The sequence below is a fragment of the Populus trichocarpa genome, chromosome 2, assembly GCF_000002775.5.
Source record: "Populus trichocarpa isolate Nisqually-1 chromosome 2, P.trichocarpa_v4.1, whole genome shotgun sequence".
Classification (NCBI taxonomy): Eukaryota; Viridiplantae; Streptophyta; class Magnoliopsida; order Malpighiales; family Salicaceae; genus Populus; species Populus trichocarpa.
This window is the reverse complement of record NC_037286.2, coordinates 16,382,706-16,400,885: the sequence shown is the minus strand read 5'-3', so window position 1 is coordinate 16,400,885 and position 18,180 is coordinate 16,382,706. Positions and strand designations below refer to the sequence as shown.

General features: G+C 32.1%; 1 protein-coding gene across 1 annotated transcript; it reads right to left on the bottom strand.

The window, feature by feature from the left end:
• Positions 1 to 237: 237 nt before the first annotated feature.
• On the bottom strand, positions 238 to 6,237 carry LOC7478854 (kinesin-like protein KIN-14I). Its single transcript, XM_024595837.2, has 19 exons — positions 5,837 to 6,237; positions 5,554 to 5,720; positions 5,316 to 5,459; positions 4,980 to 5,219; positions 4,805 to 4,876; positions 4,446 to 4,514; positions 4,266 to 4,343; positions 3,977 to 4,108; positions 3,809 to 3,890; positions 3,568 to 3,663; positions 3,310 to 3,483; positions 3,121 to 3,227; positions 2,837 to 3,015; positions 2,507 to 2,668; positions 2,156 to 2,409; positions 1,895 to 2,058; positions 1,630 to 1,791; positions 798 to 1,288; positions 238 to 711 (listed from the first exon to the last, which is right to left on the bottom strand). Exons 1-19 carry the CDS (start codon positions 5,955 to 5,957, stop codon positions 579 to 581), a joined length of 3,027 nt encoding a protein of 1,008 aa, XP_024451605.1. The 5' UTR covers positions 5,958 to 6,237; the 3' UTR covers positions 238 to 578.
• Between the last annotated feature and the right edge of the window lie 11,943 nt (positions 6,238 to 18,180).

The window sequence follows — 18,180 nt, the reverse complement described above, 5'->3', positions numbered from 1 at the left end:
AGTTGCCTGAAATCCCTCCTCAGATCTCCAAGGACGGGAGAGATTTCTTGAAGGGATGGAAACCTGTGTTCAGATCGATTGACTGCTGAGATGTTACCGGACCATCCTTTTGTGTCAGGATTGCAGTTCTTACCATTCCTAGTTTCTCACTGAAGAACGCGCACATGGATTGCAGTTCCTCATTCTGTATGCCATCTGCAGAGATAATCACTAAAATCCAGTTGATCTAAAAAAACCTTTAATCTTAGAATGAAAATTCTTATCACTGAAATCGATTCTGAGCTCACAATATTTCACATGAAGAATATCTGTGGTGATATAGAATAAAAAAAACAAAAGAAAAAAGAAAAAAAAGAAAAGATCTCTCATCAAATCCAAGCAGGTCAGCAGGACACACATCTGGTGGGCTCGCCGAAGGATGGCAACAAGCAACTGGAATTATTGCTGCATTAACTATATTATAAACAATACAGAGGAAAAAATTAAAACCTTCCTTCTTCGCTCAGGGGAAAAAAAAAATCAAAGAAATATACAAGGAAAAACAATCTGCAATTCCCCCCTCAGCACGGCTAACTTTCCTACTTCCTACTTGCATTCTTGCGTTTCCCGTCAACTGGAGCGGCCTGCCTTCTATTCTGTTGCGGGGGAACTCCAACTCCATTTCCTGACTTTCGTGACGGTGAAGGGCCTAGCGAGGGATTTAAGTTCTTGCTGCAAAAGTTGAAACTTGTAAGAGAAACTTGCGAAAATGAATTAATAGATAGGATTTGACCAGCACCAAATCACATCTACAGTACCTCAACTCTGGATTCCTGGCTGCTTTTGAAATTGCTTTGCTAGTTTTTGAATCAATCCCATTTGTTATACCGGTGAACTTGGACTGATTGAATTGCCAGAGCAAATCAGGTTCTGATGAATCACTGGTGGCAGCATCAATATCGTCCATGTCGTCATTATTAGCAAGGTTGATCTGGTTGTTACCCGCAAACATATTATAGGATTGTTCTGGGTAAATTTTTGAGGAGTCTGAAAGATACTTCTGGTAAAAGGCATCAGGCAAATTGCCATTTTCTGCATCCCAACATCCTAGAGACTTTTCTACTCTGTTTACAGCATCTTGCTTGTTCACCATGACCTTATCTACCCACTCGCCCGAGCCCATTTCCTTCTCATCCTCCGGGTACTTTTGACCAGGGCTAATGACCGGAGGCCAGGGAGGCGAGTTTGCTAATATCTCATCAAGATCGAAGCTTTGTCTCTTCTGTCTCGGAGCAGACTTTGTGTGAACCTGAAGCAGCAGCACATCAATTTATAGGAACCAAATTAACTGAATGAGAAGAAAGGGAAGGGAATCAATCATAGAGAAAAGTAGAGGAAGCCTTACTTTCGATGATCAACAATCTTTTATACATTTAACCCCCAATGTTATTCAAAGGTTGAACTTCTTGCTCATAAATTTTATAAATTCTAAAGACTCAAATATTTGATGCTGTTATAGATTCCATGCCAAATAAAACAAAGTGAAATATTCAGCTGTCTCCATGGTGTCAACACTCACTCAACAACTGCAATTTAATCGCTTGATTTAAGAAATATCTTTACCAATCATGATTGGAAAGCAAGGCTCACCTCTATGTTGCCCACATCCCCCATGGGTTGGCGGAAGGAGGCATTGCTGTCATTTGCATCTCCGAGCCGATGGTTAGAGTTGAATGGTGATGATTCACTTTCTTTTCTTCTGTGTTCTGGTTCTCTCTCTTTCTTCGCTAATGCTGCCTTTAGGCTAGAAATCTACGGAGATGAAAGATTTTCATACAGAGTACATTAATCTGTGTTGAATGATTAAGATAAAAATGTTATATCGAAAGCAGAAAGGAGAAAAGGAAAGTAATACTTGTTCTTTGAGTTCCTTGACATCTGCACCGTCCTTGTTCACCTGAGCTGCACCAAGTTCCACCGTGGCTACCCGCTCAGCAAATTTCAAAGTACTTATTGTTTCTCCTACTGCATCAGGCTCGGGGCTAATGTGAACAAACATCAGTGTCTTGGCCTGCCCTCCTGAAAGAAGAATTTCATTCCGAAGCCACAATCATTTTCATGAGGAGAAAGGAACACAAAGACGGTAGATTGAAAAATGTGTTTACTTCGACCGTACCAAGTGAGTCTTGGAGCAGTTGTGTAAGTTTGCTATTTCTGTAAGGGACATGTGGATTCTTTTGGGCAAGGGAAGCGATGACATCACCCAGAGCTGATAGGGATTTGTTAATGTGCTTTGCTTCTATTAGTCTGTCTCCTGTCACCTCAGATTTGTTTACTCTCTCACTCCCAGCCAAATCAACCAGATGCATACAGCCACGGAGAATAGTTCCGGATGTCAAGTCTCTTCCTTGAACATGGACAGTCAAGCAACTGCAGTTCACAAAAATATAAAGTACAAGTCATCCACACTAGAAGGCACTGCTAGGAGACATTACAAACTGAAATATGCAAAAGAACAAGAAGTCACCTATGCGAGCGACTGCTGCGATCATTTAGGGCTGTTGCACCCACTGCACGATTCCTATGTCCAAGGTACATCAGATCAATAACATCACATGTTGATGACACAGGAATGATGTTTGCATCTGGTACATTCAGACCTGTGTGAGAGCTGTTACGAATTTCTAACGTGTCAACAATTAAGGATGGACAATTATACTCTTAACCCTCTATAGAATACAAATGTCCGAATGACTTCTTATTTCCTTATTAAGTAGTTTTGGCTATAGTAGTAGCTGCTCATGCAATCCAGTTCTTAACTAGCGCTTAACCAGAAAACAAACTTTGTAAAGGATATCTTTTGTTACTTCCATCAGTAACAAGGAGATCCCTGACTTGCTCATTGTAAATCTCTATCATTTGTACAGCAACATTGTAGCAGAAGGTGTCTTTCCTTTGCTCTGCAAGAAGAAACAAATCACCCAATGCCCTATAATTCACCCCTTGGTTTTTATCTGTGAGATCTTTGGGTCCTGTCTGGAAACATGAATGATGAAGTTCAGAAATTTTGCATATTTTAGTAATGAACAACAGCAAAAACAAGTTTTCTACTTTCACAGATGTATCTAACTTTAGTTTTACCATGGTGTAAGTTTTTCCCGATCCTGTTTGACCATATGCAAATATACAAACATTGTAGCCATCAAGAACGGAACGAATTAGTGGCTGCATATCAGAGAAGACCTCGGCTGCAATTCAGTGAGAGTTAGCGTAAAAAGTAGTGTCAATTAGCATTAATCAGACCAAATTCCAAATTAAGAACCAACTGACCTTGGGTAGCCAATGGTCCAAATACTTTATTGAAGCTAAAGGACTTGCATCCTTTCCCATGTTTTGATGCGGTGCTAATTGTTATATTCCCATCTTCTATGTGATCCACTGTGCTCATATAGTTTGATTGTCCAGACAAAAATGGTCTCACTCGACAATATACCCGAATACTTCCTGGACAAAAATAAAACGAAGGGCATAGGTACACAATATAGAAAAAAAATGATTCCTAGTCCCTTGCGGACAACAGTAACTTACCTTTGAGGTCCTGCACTTGATTATATAGCTTGCGATTTTCTTCAAGAACCTTATGGTAGCCTGAAGCAGCATGAGCTAGACCATGGATGTGCATGCCTACGTAGAAAAAGATATGGACTCAAACCTTAGATAGAAAGAACACTTAACCAACTCTGCTCCCCACACGGCCATCCCCACCCCAAAAAAGAGAAGTTTGTAGATAACGAAACGAAAAAATCAAATTTCTGTTTTGAGTACCTACCAAGACTGTTAAACTCCTCATGAAATTTCATTTGCATAAAATGCATACCAGCTTTTGTTGTACGGAGTGTGTTTTTTAATTCCTGCAGCAAAGAATAATTAGCACGAGAACTATACTTTGTTAATCCAAGAAAGAAAATAATGGAGAAGAAATTACTAGTAGGCGTACCTGGATATCTCTTTGCTGTTGACTAAAGATAATTTGCTGTTTCTGCGTTTTATTTTTTAATTCTTCATCATCAATTAGGTTTTTATGAAAACATTCCTCTTTCTTCATCACTCTGACATTTTTTTCTTCAGTCTGCAGGATTTCAGCAACAGACAAGAAACTCTTTAGTGATTATCATACAATTATAAGCATCATAAGCTTCACAGTGGTAGTATGTTTTCATTGTCTTAATATCTGTTGGACTTAGGAGGCTTTTTGCTATTCAGTGGATGAAGATTAAGAGATTTACCCTTTTATCACCACATGCAGATTTCAGCAAAAACCTGTTGCCCTGAGAGATGGTCATTTCTTTAGGAGCTGCCTTTACCTATAATTTACAGCAGAGTAGGATAAAAAAATAGTTGCACAATTAGAAATGAACTAATTATCTTCTGTAAACTTATTCGTGTTCAATGATCGGCTGGCCTACCATATCATATTGGCTTGCTATGCGATTCTCAAATTCCTCCACAACCTTACTGAGCACTGATTCGACTAACTATTGCAAGCAGAAGACATGTAGAATCGAAGTTAGAAGCAATATAATCAGCGGTACCAGCAGATTCTAAGGAGTGCTAGTATTTGAGCTAAAAAAATTAGGGAATTAAGATTTTGAAATTGTGGAAATGTGATCAACATATCAGCAAGCAATCATTCAATACCGGGGAAGCTTGGCAGCCTCAGAATCTGAGTATGGATTTCACAGAATGTTGATATAATGCAAATGCAAATTTGCTTCTAATAATGCCCGATAAAATAACCAGTAGCAGTGGGTGCGTATATTCTTACTGCTGGAACTTCTTCAGGCTTCTTATCCAACAAAACAGCACGAACAAGCATACTCAAAGAACCAGACCCAGGCTACAAAACGAGGAAAGAGATAAAAATTTAGAAGACATAAATCTGAAGTTCAAACTGTCGGAGCAAGCAAAAGCTCAAATTTAAAACAGTTAAGCTTACCAACCATTTTATTAGAGTTTTCAAGATCACTGGACAGAGTGTTGAAAGATTTTTCATTCATTGACAAGTTTCTGGATAAGGAATTCATGAATGGTTCCGAGTTTTTCCTTACAAAAGACTTTGCTGACACTGTAGGTTTTACATTTCCACCAAATTTCCAAATCCCATTTCCACCAGTCTGTTTCCACTCATTGTACGATTTCAGTGCCAAAACAGTATTCACAACCCTTGCAGATTTTCCTCCCTAGAAATACAACAAGAGTTAGACAAATGAAGCTCTTATCTAATTCCAAGCATCTTTTGCATATAGTAAAATCACAATTGCAATTGCAATACATACTTGTTCCAGATCAGATGCCTCAAAATTAGGAATCCCCATTTCTTGTACAGCTACAAGAAAATTCCTAACATTTTCAAAGTACTGAAATGCTGATAATGCAGCTCCATCAGGTATAAGAGCAGCATCACATGGACTCTCCACAACCTAAAATATAATTAATTAAATTAATCACCATCATCCAATAGATAGAATCAATTAAAAGTAATAATACTAGCGGTATAAATAAAATAAAATATACCTTAGGCACAGCTCCAGGTTGAACCTTATTGAGAGCATTGCAGAGAATGATTCCACTTCTCAATCCAAGCCTAAACTCTTCTTCAGATGGCTCTGCTGGCAAATCCTTACCTGCTACCACTCCTACCATCTTTCTCAACCACCCCGCAGCTTCATACCTTCTTGATGCTACCATAAGCAAAATCTCAATAAAATTAACGCTTCTCGTAGACAATTCGGAGGAAAGCAATTATTCTGTTGCAAGGGAAACATAGAAGGAAACAAAAAGAAGAAATAAAAGGTACCGGCTTCTTCAGCTTTTCTAGAGTCCAAATCAAGATCTCTGAGTCTATTACCATGCTGTTGCAGCACATCCTCCACGACCGACGCCACTGAAAACGACAATGCTCCTCCTTCAACAGCCATGTCGTAAGAAATCCCTGCAACGTACTATATATTTCCGCCTCCTTCTCTCACAATTCCACCATCAAAATGTCTCAATTTGAGCCTGTTGGAGCTAAAACAAATTGAAAAAAGGAAAATCGGAGAAGAAAGAGAGAGATGGAAGAGGAAGGGAGGAGGATATTTTTATTTTCTTAGGAAGTTAGTTTGATGCTAGAACATCTAGAGATATATCACATTCATTCTCCATGAGCTTTTGCCTTTTCTCTTTCTTCCTTCTTCTACCTTGAAAAGCTAATAAATTATCTCTTCCTTTTTATGACTTTGCTTCATATATAGCATCAGTAGTATTCATTTCAGTATACTCTCTCTCTCTCTCTCTCCCCCCCTGTCTGCCCACTCCGTTTCTCCTAAGCTACTTCTCCCCCCGTACCTGTCTCCGAACCTCGTGGCTTCTCCAGTATACCATCCCAGCCAACGTGCTTCAGGTGCTTTTTTCCCAGCGCGTGCGTTCAGAATGTTTTTGATTTAAAAATAAATTAAAATTAATAGTTTTTAGATTTCTTAGGTGATTTTAATATAAGAATTAAAAAATAAGAAAAATCATTTTTAATATATTCTCAATGCCAAATATACGCCCTGCACCAATGCTCAAAACACCATCACGGCAGCAATTGTTTTTTTACTGATTTTAAACTCTACTCTTAAAATCCTCTTGAAATTAGTTCTAATTGAAATTTAAAAAAAAAAGAAAAGGGCTTCACATATGAAACTCCATGGTTGTGGTAACTCTGTGACCGGGGCTTACCTTTGAAGATAAAATGAAATAGAATACCGAGAAATTTATAATGTTTTAGATTTAGTTTTTTAAAATTATTAGTTTAAGTCTTATAAATTTTAAAATTATTAGAGACTTACACGGTCATTAACTTCAGAATCTATAAAATTAGTCGAGATACATGCAAATTCGTCCGATTATTTTCATTAATAAAAAAAACAGTAACGGGTGAATTAATATTATGATGGCGGGCAATTATTGCTCAATCTAAGTTGTCGTGTTGTTAAAATGAATAGTTATGGAGATCCTTCAATTGGGATTCAGAATTTAAAAAAAAAAAAGAATAATTTTTTTTCTTCAAAATTTCAAATATCAATACTATGAAAGCGGGCGGTGTGTCTGTCCATTTCAATTCCTCGCCTACAATTCAATTATACCAAATTGGCACTGCACTTCTCCTTTCTTTTTTTCTTTTCTGTCCGTAAGCTTTCTGATAAAAAAAACAAGGGAGATTCCGTGTATACTTAGACAATTATTACCTTTTAATGGAATAATGTAATTATTAATTTGTCCTTTCCAAAAAAAAATAATTAATAGTATTCTTATCGGAAGTAATTCTATTTTTTCACAAGTTCTATTTGTTTTTATATATTAATAGGAGATAGAATTGTTTTTTCTATTTTTAAAGTACAATGAAATAAATAAATTATCATTGAAAGTAAAATTTCTAAACATGGTATCCAGGTTTTTTTTTCTGTTTCTTTTATTTTTTTAAATACAATATAATAACTCAATTATCCTTAAAATAAAACTTTTTAAAACTTGTATCTATGAGCTTTTTTATATTTTCATTAGTTTTTTTTTTTTTGTTATTATCAAGTTGAACAAGGACAATTTGGTTTAATAATAATTATAAATATTGTTTAAATAAAAGCGTGGTTGGCAAACGTGTGGGAAGCGTCCGCGGTCTTCAAACGGTGTCCCTTAGCGGTAAAAAATTCCCTTCCGTTGTGACATTGGGTTGTTAGGTGTCTTTTTCCTGGTGGGGCGGCACATGATAGCAATGGTGGGGTGGTTTGTTACGGAGGTACTTTCTTTCTTTTTCTTTTTTTTTCTCTCTCATTCCCTTGAAATTTGTGTTGGTTATTCAAAATTTCAGAGTTGTCCTTTTATTTATTGACATTTCAACTTCGATCCATATTCTTTTGATTTTTAGTTTTTGTTCTTGGGCTATTTGTAAAATTTTGATTTGTTTTCAATTTCATCATTCAATCCTAATTTATGATATATTATTTTTTTCAATTTGATCCTCATTCTTTTAATTTTTTTATTTTGTCCTTTTATTAAATTAATTTTTTTTCAATTTAACCCTTCAATAAAAAAATTATAGTTGTCCTCTAATTTATTTTTTATTTCAATTTTGATCTTCATTCTTTTAATTCCTATTTTTGGTTTTGGATCCTTTGGTATAATTGATTTTCTTTTTCTTTAATTTCATCTTTCAATATTTGATTGGTTGAGAATTAAAGTATGTGGTTTTTCCAGATATGGTGCTTCCGATCTAATGACCTATATCATGAGTTTGAAAAATTAATGCGGGTTGCCATCGTGTTTTTTTGTTTTTCTTATTTTATTTTATCATTCGATATTGGTTTTTTTATATATAAAAAAAGGCTACGATGTTTTCTTTATTTTTTTATCGGGTTATCCCAATCTCATGACTTGGGTCATGAATTTGACAGGTTAACCCAGACTGACTTGACCTTTATTACCCTGATTTTAAGTTTGTCATACTAACTCAAGTTGACTTGAGTTATTTTTTTTTGTCTTTTTTTACCCACATCATTCTGTATTTAATTGACTAATAATTGAGCTACATTGTTTTTTCTCTTTTGAAAAAAAGGTTTTTTTCAACAAGCTATCGTGTTTTTTTTTTCTTTATTTGATCCATTTATTGTGCTCACTTGTTTCCCCAACTTTTTCCTCAAGTTTTACTCTTCAACATTGTGTTGGTTTGAGAATTGAACTTTATAATTTTGTTCAATTTGTTTTATACGGTGTTATCCCAGTCTCACAATCAAGTCACAAATTTAATAGGCTGACTCGAGTTGATTTTTTATTTTTATCTTTTTTCAACATTGATTTTTGTTTTTTCAATTTTATCCTTTGATATTTGATTTTTTAGGAATTAAGTTTCAGATTTTTATTTTATTTTATTTTTTTATGAGGTTATCCCATTTTCTTTGAATTTTTTTATTTTGTTATTAAATAACATATGATTTTAAGAATTCAAGGCCACCAATTTAATTAAGCACTAAACAGTGATAATCTGGAAAAAAAAAAATTAGCAGCATTATTGTTCAGTCCATGCGCCCGTTGTGACTTCGAGATTCACTTATGAAATATTTGACAAATGTTAAAACAAAATAAAAATTAAAGGCTATTATTCAAAAAGAAAAAAAAACTTAAATAAGAAAGCTGCAATTTCACTTCACATTATAGAATGTTTGAATATTCTGTAATGTCAAATGCAATTCATATGATGCTTCTTTAGGGTGCAAGAACTTCGTGCTAAGCTCGGTGAGATACCAAACACAACAATCCCGTACGGCTCCCAGCAGCAGCATTGCCGACAAAGTCATGCTTTTAGGTGTGATGGATAATATAATAATGGTTATTTTTATATAGTATATTAAAATAATTTTAAAAAAATCAATTTAAAATAAAAAAATTATTTTTTTTTTAAAACACTTCTAAAACACAGGCCCGGAAAAAAACCGAGATTTAACAAAACAACTCAAGGTTACTTGCCTTCGGGGAGACCTTTCAGCTCGGACTCATTTTGTTGTGGTGCATCACCATGAGAAGGAAGATTAGGCCAACAAATTTCTATTCCTGCCTTGTGAATTTGGCAGTAAAACATTTTGCCTGGTGATGTATTGATTCTTCTTTGAATTAAAAACAAGTGATTAAGAGAACTAAAACTTCTCGAAGCCAGGAAAAGCAGGGGGGGGGGGGGTTTAGTCAAGCAGCAGCAAGTAAAGAGTTGAAAAGCAACCAATTCCAGATGCCGAGCACAGTCGAATTTGTTACTTGCAATCGCCTCCAATTGTTAGGCAGTGCGTAATTTTCAGATAGTGGGAATGGTTGTTGAAAACGGTTACCAACCAGTTTCTATGGAGTTCATAATGATCGAAGTATATAACCAAATTAATGCCACAAAACATGCCCCATGGCCTTCAGTTCTAAGTAACAAAACCACCTTTTTTTTTTAATTTTAATCTAATTTAACTTCACGTTACGTTCTATAGGAATTATATTGCTCTTCTCGGTTTGAATCTTACACTCACATTACTCGTTGATTTGGCTTGAATCAAGCACTCCCGTACCATATTTGATGATAAAAATGTAGATTTAAAGAAAATTTACTGTGATTTAAGAGTTCGTTTTATTGTTTTAGCGCTACTTTAATTACTAAACTAAAAATATATTTTACAGTACGAACGTTTTTATAACTTTTATTTAGTTAGTTTAGAGAATAAAAAATAAGAAATGAAAAAGAAAAATTATTATTTTTTAAAGTAAAAACATGTATTTTAATATGGATTATGTCCCTATATATATCTAGAGTAAATAATTATTTTTTTTAGTAATTCCTTTAAATATTTAAATCAGGTTTATTTTTTATGGGCGAATCAGATCTGGTCCAATAATAAACAAAAAAAAATTATTTTTCATTTTCATTTTTTTTGGGTTTGGTTGGTAATTTCTGTGATGTCAAAATCCGATCAAATTCTCATTATCTTGACTTGAGACCTTCCAATCCGATATTCAAATCTCGCCTTGATTTAAGGTTGTCCGGCTTATATGAAGGATGCTTTCATCCAGTGAATTCCTTCTAGATTTTATGTGTGAACTTATAGTCAGAAGAGGTCATTTTAACCTTTTACATCCACCTGGATGTGTTGACACAAACTACTGGTTGTTTAAATTAAACATCTGATAACTAAATATGATAGCTAGTACCTATTTCTTTTTGTAAAACAAAAATATTTTTGCAGAGACAATTAGAAAAATATTTTCCATACATATTGTTTTTTGTTTTTGGGTATTATCATATTTAATTATCACATGTTTAATTTAAACAACAAATAGAAAAAAAAAATTTACAAAAAAAAAATTGACTTTACAAAAAAATATTCTTAACCCGACACACTATTTTATGTATTTTTTGGATTCTTAGAAGCCACAAATACAAACTTTCCATGCATATATTTTTTTTTATGCACATACAAGTTTTTCCATGCGAAGCAGACACCATTTAAGAATAAATTGCTTGTTAGTAGTCTTCTAATTCCAACCACTTGACTTTCAAAGAATGCACTTTGTTTTGAGAGCTCTCGAATCAAAGGTGTAAATTAACTCAAAATCTCTTAAACAAAAAACTATAATCTAAGCTCTATAATAAAGGAAAAAGACAACAAAAAGCTAATAGAAACTTAAGGCAATATAGGTTGCAAAAATAAAAGAGAGAAAGACTAGAGGTGTGTTTCAAAGTGTTCAAAACACCTCTCTTTCCACTTTTATTTATTATAATATTTGAAACCAAAACTAAGAGTATCATAATTAATTCCCTCTATTTTCCCATAATTACTTGTCATAAAAAAATAAAAACCTAATAGTTTTTAGCTTTAAAAACCAAACATCTTTTCATTTGAAAAAAAATGTTCAAAAAGATGATGAAGAAGAATGATTGTTCAAACTCTTTATTCATAGGTTGGATATACATAAATGGTTTGACAAAAGATAATTCTTTATTGGTCAAAAAATTATTTTACAATAAGTTTAATTTCAAGTCCAAAATAGGTTAGCAGAAAACAAACTCAAACTCTAGACCTGGGAGCCATACTTGTGCCTGAGCTGAGCTAAGCCAAGTGCATGCATGTGAATTAAACTCGTACTACTTTGCTTATGCTCATTTATGACGTTTCAACTTCCTATTATGTAAAACAGTGTTTTAAAACCTGACTCGACCATGCAGGTCGACTCGGGACCCGGCTGATCCAGGGCTGGAATCGAGCAGGATTGATAAAAAAACCGGCCAGGGATTTGGCCCGGGAAAACCTGATCGACCCAGGTAAACCTAGATGATATCGGGCTGTTATATATATATATATATATATATATATATATAAAATGTCATTGTTTTATCCTTTTACTGTCAAAAGGCTAAAATGATGAAGACAAAAAACCTAATCTCTTTAATCTTCAAAGTCATATTAGTTGTGAAGAAGAGCAGAGGAATTTAAGCCACATGAAAAAGACTTCAAGGCAAGCCATACCAGGTTTTGTCCTCATATCTCTTTTGGTTATTAAATCATCAATGGATCTTCATTGTGGCTTTCTAGCTTTTATGGTTTCTGGCTTTTCTGGTTAGTTCTCTATCTGAATCTTCCTAGTTTTAGGCAAACTAGTCTTAATTAATTCTTGCACGCTTCTCCAATCTTTAACACAACTTCTTTTGTGTCACTTGAAGTGGAAACAGAAAGATCAATAACTGGGATTCCTTCATCAGTTTTGTGCAAACTTTTTTTTTTCTAATGGAAACAGAGAGATCAATAATTAGGATTTCTTCTTTGACACAATTTTTTTTTTGGGCAAACATTGAACATGAACAATTTCTGTTGATTATAAGAGTGGATTAAAAGGGGAAAAACAAGGAGGAAAGAGTGAAGGGGGCAGGTAAGAGGTGTAATAGATTTTGCTTTGATTCAAGACAACTTTTGCAGCTTTTCAACGTAAGGGATTGTTGGATCCAATTACCTATTGATATGTATGGTTTTAGAGATGTGCAGGAACAATTTGCTTAAGGATTGCGATTTATTAAATATTTTTAGCTTTAAATTATGTGAAAAAAATATATTAAACAGTCTATTAATCAAACTGTTTGTGTTGCTATGTGGTTTTGACTCTAATTTAAGAGGAATGCTTGCTTTCCAGAACTAATCTAAACAGTCTATTCTTTTTTTTTTTGCATTGACCCGGGTCAACCCATCTGACCCGTGACCCGATTATTGTACCGGGTAGACCACCGGGTCGGGTTTAAAAAATATGATGTAAACTACAAAAATAAAATCTCTCTTTTTTTTTCTATATGGAATAGAAGGTTTTGAGTTTCACAAAAACATGTTAACCTAGGTTTTTTTTATATCAATTTCTCATCCACCCATAATTTATTTTAATAATGTCAATGTTTCATGTTAAATAATTTTTGTTGGAGAATAATTTTCAACAAAATTTTAACCTTAAAAGTGAATGGGTTCCACTATAATTTGATCTTAAATGTGTCAATTAACCTTGCTTTATTAAAACAATTCCAAGAAAATAAAACAATTATGGATGTTTTTTTCTTCTTCTTCCATTTCTATTACATTGAATACATATATAGTCTATTAAAAAAAATTAAATATTTTATATTTATAAAATAGTTAATCTATATAATATCGGGAAAGAACATACATATCATTTTAGATATATGTTTAAAATTTAAATATAATAAATTGTTTTTATAAATAAATTTGGATATACAAATATATCAAATTATAAATACCCTACCTTTTATACCTATCTCACTTTCATATGTATAAAAGTTTTTTTATTACATTTATAATTTTTTCATACTTGAAAGAGAACCTCCATAAAAATAGATATAATTATCATCTTTAACTAATATCATCTTTAACTAATTCCTTACTCTAGATTTCTTGACTTGACCCAACCTAAAGTCCTGGCTTGATCTCATCCTTGATCTAGGACATTCCACATGAAGCCAACTCTTAACTTTCACAACTTCAACATTTCTCCAACTCTCAAGTTGCTCATCTATAATGAGTGTTTTGTTTTTGTGTTACAACTAACTCTTTAAATTGTTTTGTTTTTTAAAAAACATTAAATTGATTTATTTTAGGTATTTTAGATGGTTTTAATGTGTTGATGTAAAAAAAAATTAAAATTAAAAAGCATCATTTAAATGTATTTTTAATTAAAAAACACTTTTAAAAAGCACATGCATCGTAATACTAAACTCACACGAAAACTCTCTAGTAAACTAGATCTAACTCGAATCTCAGATAGCTACTATCCCGTCACCTATTTGGTCACTTCTAACAATCCTCAGTGAACTTGAATCACAGTTTTTGAAATAAAAACAAGAATTGCTTAGTTGACTTCTTGACTATCTAAACCGAGTATGCATTTTTAATATCTCTTTTATTTGAGTTTTGTCATAAAAAAGGTAACAATACAACGATAGAGTTGTATAGGCAACATCTACAACCAAATATGGTAGTGGATACCTAACATTACAAGTTTTTGTTATATCAACATATAATATTAAAATCTTGATATGTATGTATACAAGTGTGTGTCTATTGAATTGAAAAAAATATAAATATTTATACATTGTTGATATGTTAAATAATCAATATATTAATTGATAGTTGATTCTTTAATGAATATGTTACTGGTTATTCATTTCTTATTTCCAACAAGACAAAACTACAATTAACAATTTAATTCCAAACGAAGGTAAGTAGCAGCCTTGCAAATCAAACGAAGTAGAAAATTCTTAACTTTAACAAGTCAAGAGAAAGAAATAAGAAGGCAATGCCAAAACTACAAACTAGGTAAAATGGAAAAGCAAATAAAGTTGTAAAAAAAAGATAGATTGAAAGAAAATGATAAAAGAAAACTTGTGAATAAATTGCATATATGGATAACCATCATTTCTAGTTGTAAGATGACCTATTTATAATGTTATAAGGATAAAACTTCACATAAACATACAATCATAATCATACACAAAATATATATAGCAGATAAGAACTTTCCAATCAAAATTCTAATATAATTAGTACTTCTTAGTTGTGTGCATCTTTCTTAGTAATTGCACGTGTTCTTGTTATACTTAACATTTGCCATTTTAACTCCTGCAAACTCTTATTCTATGTAGAACTTGATTGTTGATATTATTGTGAATCTTGATCCTTTGGTCGATAGGTAATTTCAGTTTATCTTACCATCTTACTTGAAAACACAAAGTTGAACAATTTATATCCCTTAATCCAATGACACGTGGATGAATTAGTTTATGTATAAACACACACACACACACACATGTAACACCAATGTATATCTTTTTGGTCAAGTTTAGATCCAATTTTGGATCAGGTTTAACAATATTTATATCATATCTATTATTCATTAGATAAGAATTTTAAATATCTATATTCAAATCAAAACAACAACTAAAAAAAAAAACCATATATCCCTAGGTTAAAAAAAAGGTTGAACCTAATTGGTATAAACTATATGATGGCCTGTGTTATGTCATAGGCCAGACCAAACTTTTTCTAACATAAAAAAAGGATGTTCAAGTGATGGTGATGTTTTTAAAGAAGCAAGAAAAATTTGAGAGTTGAGTTATTTACTTGACCAGATCAAATAAACTAGGTTAATTTAACAATATTATAAAAAATAGACAATTATACTAGATAAATCGAACAAAAAAATTAGCCAAATTCAACTTGAGTTAATTCACCAAACTCATTACCTAGCACGTAAGATTGGAATAACCCCTTAAAAAGAAAAAAAAAACGAAGCTCAATCTTCAACAAACTTGATATTAAATGATAGAATTGAATAAAACTAATTGTAAAACAAGACCTAAGTAAACCCAGGCTAATCTTTTCAACTCGTAACTTGGGTCCTTAGATCGGAATTCCTCTATAGAAGGTAAGCAAAAAAAAAACCATGAAACCAAATTCATGATCAGCAAAATCTCAATCAACAACTAAATATTAAGGAATGAAATTGAAAAAAAAATCAATAAAAAAATCTAAAACAAAACAAATAGTAATTAAAAGAATGAAGACCAAAATTGACATAAAAATAAATGAAATCAAATATTGAGAGATGAAATTGAAAAAATATATGAAAAGGATTTAAAACAAAACAAATAGCAATTAAAGAATAAGGATATTAGTGTTTTGGCATTGTTCCTAGTAAAATTAAAATTAAATTAAATTAAAAAAAACTAAATGGGACAGGTAATAGAAAGTTCATTCATTGTTTCCTCTTTTTTGTTTTCATCCTTCAATTTTTTTTAAAGTTATGTTATTTTTTTTAATTTGATCCTTTCACATAAAATTAATTTGATATTGGACTTGATAATTTGATTTAATTAGCTTAATATGGGTTTCTCGTAGTTTCAAGAAATATCCCGACATTAGCTTGATGTTTGATTTTGTTATAAAGAATTTGATTTTTCTATTCGCGGGTAATTACAAATAGAGGGACCTTAATTGAAACAAATGAAAACATAATAACATTTGTTTTTTTCAAGCACTATTCATTCTTTTTTTCACTCATGTAATTTGTTTTTTTTTTTAAATGATCCTTCCACATTGAATATATTTGAGATTGGTCATGACAGTTTGTCTCGATAAACTTGAATTAAGGTTCTTGGAGTGTGAAAAAAATATTTTTGACATTGCCTTGATGCTCAATTTTACAAAAAAGAGTTCAAGTTCTAAAATTTCACAAGAAATGAAAAGAAATGGACTAAAATGAATGAGACAATTGTGGATCTTTTTTTTTCTTGTTTGGTTAGCGCCATTTGTAGAAACTTTGCCTTCGGTTTTTGGCCAAGTTCATTTTTGGTCAATTTAGTTTGACAATTATACTTTGTTATCCAAAACTTTAATTTACTCACGTTTTAGTCTTTGTCTCAACAAATAAGAGAGAGAGTCACTGAAAAATAGTTACGGAAAGAAAAAGTCATTGAATTTCCATATTATTTGGCAACCAAAATACCTATTCTTGGTATCGCTGAGTTTCACTCAACAAGAGAAGTTTCATTGAGGTATTTTTTTACCCTTTATCTTGCCAAAAAAATAAATCGAGTTCGAGAAAGAAGATTTTGTTTCGGTTTGAGTTTGTATTTTTGGACCAAATTAATTGATTGTTTTTTTTAGAGTCCAAGGATGATATTTAGGTGTTTTTCAACTATAATAGGTTAGAAAATGATTTTTTAGGTTAAACAACTCATTACTTGATTTTTCGATCACCTTTCTAATGATTAGAATCTAGAGAAGACAAGAGACACGCCATCTATTTTAATTCTTTCCAAAAAAAAGAGCGACATGTCATACATCCCAATATCCTGGTAAAAAATTAAGAGGTAAAGGGAGCGGGCCTTGCCAAGTAAGCCCACAAATCTACCTTTTTTTTAAGGGTTATGTTTAATGGGCCACCTAAATCTAATAGACTAGGATGTTTCTCTTAAATTTTTATTTATTTTTTATATTTTTTACTTCAATACAAATATAAATGATTCTAAATTGATTACTTAAATTTTTTTTTGTCGCTTGTACAAGTAGTCTTCAATTTTAATTTAGACATATTATCTAAAAAATTCATGAAAAATATTTAATTGAATATTGTTTTTATGTAAAACATGTTTTCCAATAAGAACTTAGATTTTTTTTTTCCTAATAATAGCCATGGTTGTTTTTTTGTTCAACCCTTTCATTAAACTATTTTTATTGTTATAGATTTCATTTGATTTTTTTCTATGAGCGTGGGTTTTAAAATATAAAATTATCAAACTCAATCAAGTCCAAGACCTATGCATTAAGTTTGGCATGTTAAGATGTATTGCTCTGAAACTTTATCTCCTAGCTTTAAAACCAAATTTAAACAATAGTGTCTTAAAAAAACTTGATTAGGGTTTCAACCGGATCAACTTGGTCATATTATAAATTTACACTCGATTTAAAATACAAAGTAAATAAATAAAACAAACCATAGCAGCATTTGAATTTGTACTCATAACAACTGAGTTAGTTATAAAAGACTCTAAAAGACATGGTCATTTTACTCTGGAAAAAATATTGTTCACACACTCATAAATTACTATGGATTCATTATGCATTTTTTTTTTATTTTAGATTATTTGATCCTAATTGAAGGCCAATTACTTATGATTTATTAGGCAAGTTAAAAACTATAAGAAGAAGGACAGAAGTGAACAAGATGACCAAAATAGGTGATGTGTCCAAAGTTAGCGTGAAAAAAACACTTTGGTCCTCTATCTTTACAAATAATACACTTTAGGTCCCTTTAAATGCCAAAAAATAAGTTTTGGTTCAAAACTTCATTTTATTTTTATTTTTAATCTGGTTAAAGAGAGAGGAGAGAGGAAATCACTATATTCTGACAGTAAAAAGAGAGTCATTATTGACATCGATTTCGGCCATGAAAAAAATCGATCTTGGATTCAACGGTTCCATTTAATGAAAAAAGTTTAACTTGAGTGTTATTTAACCCTAAAAGTATCTGAGAAAATAGATCTACCTCAATAAGTTTTTTGTTTTAGGGTTGATTTTTTGTTTTTAGACTGATTTTTGG

Excerpts from the sequence above, each read along its gene's own strand:
- LOC7478854 (XM_024595837.2), bottom strand. The coding sequence starts at position 5,957 with ATGGCTGTTGAAGGAGGAGCATTGTCGTTTTCAGTGGCGTCGGTCGTG. Across the intron at positions 5,460-5,553 it reads AACCTGGAGCTGTGCCTAAG|GTTGTGGAGAGTCCATGTGA; the intron begins GTATATTTTATT and ends ATTATATTTTAG. Across the intron at positions 1,792-1,894 it reads TCAAGGAACTCAAAGAACAA|ATTTCTAGCCTAAAGGCAGC; the intron begins GTATTACTTTCC and ends TCATCTCCGTAG.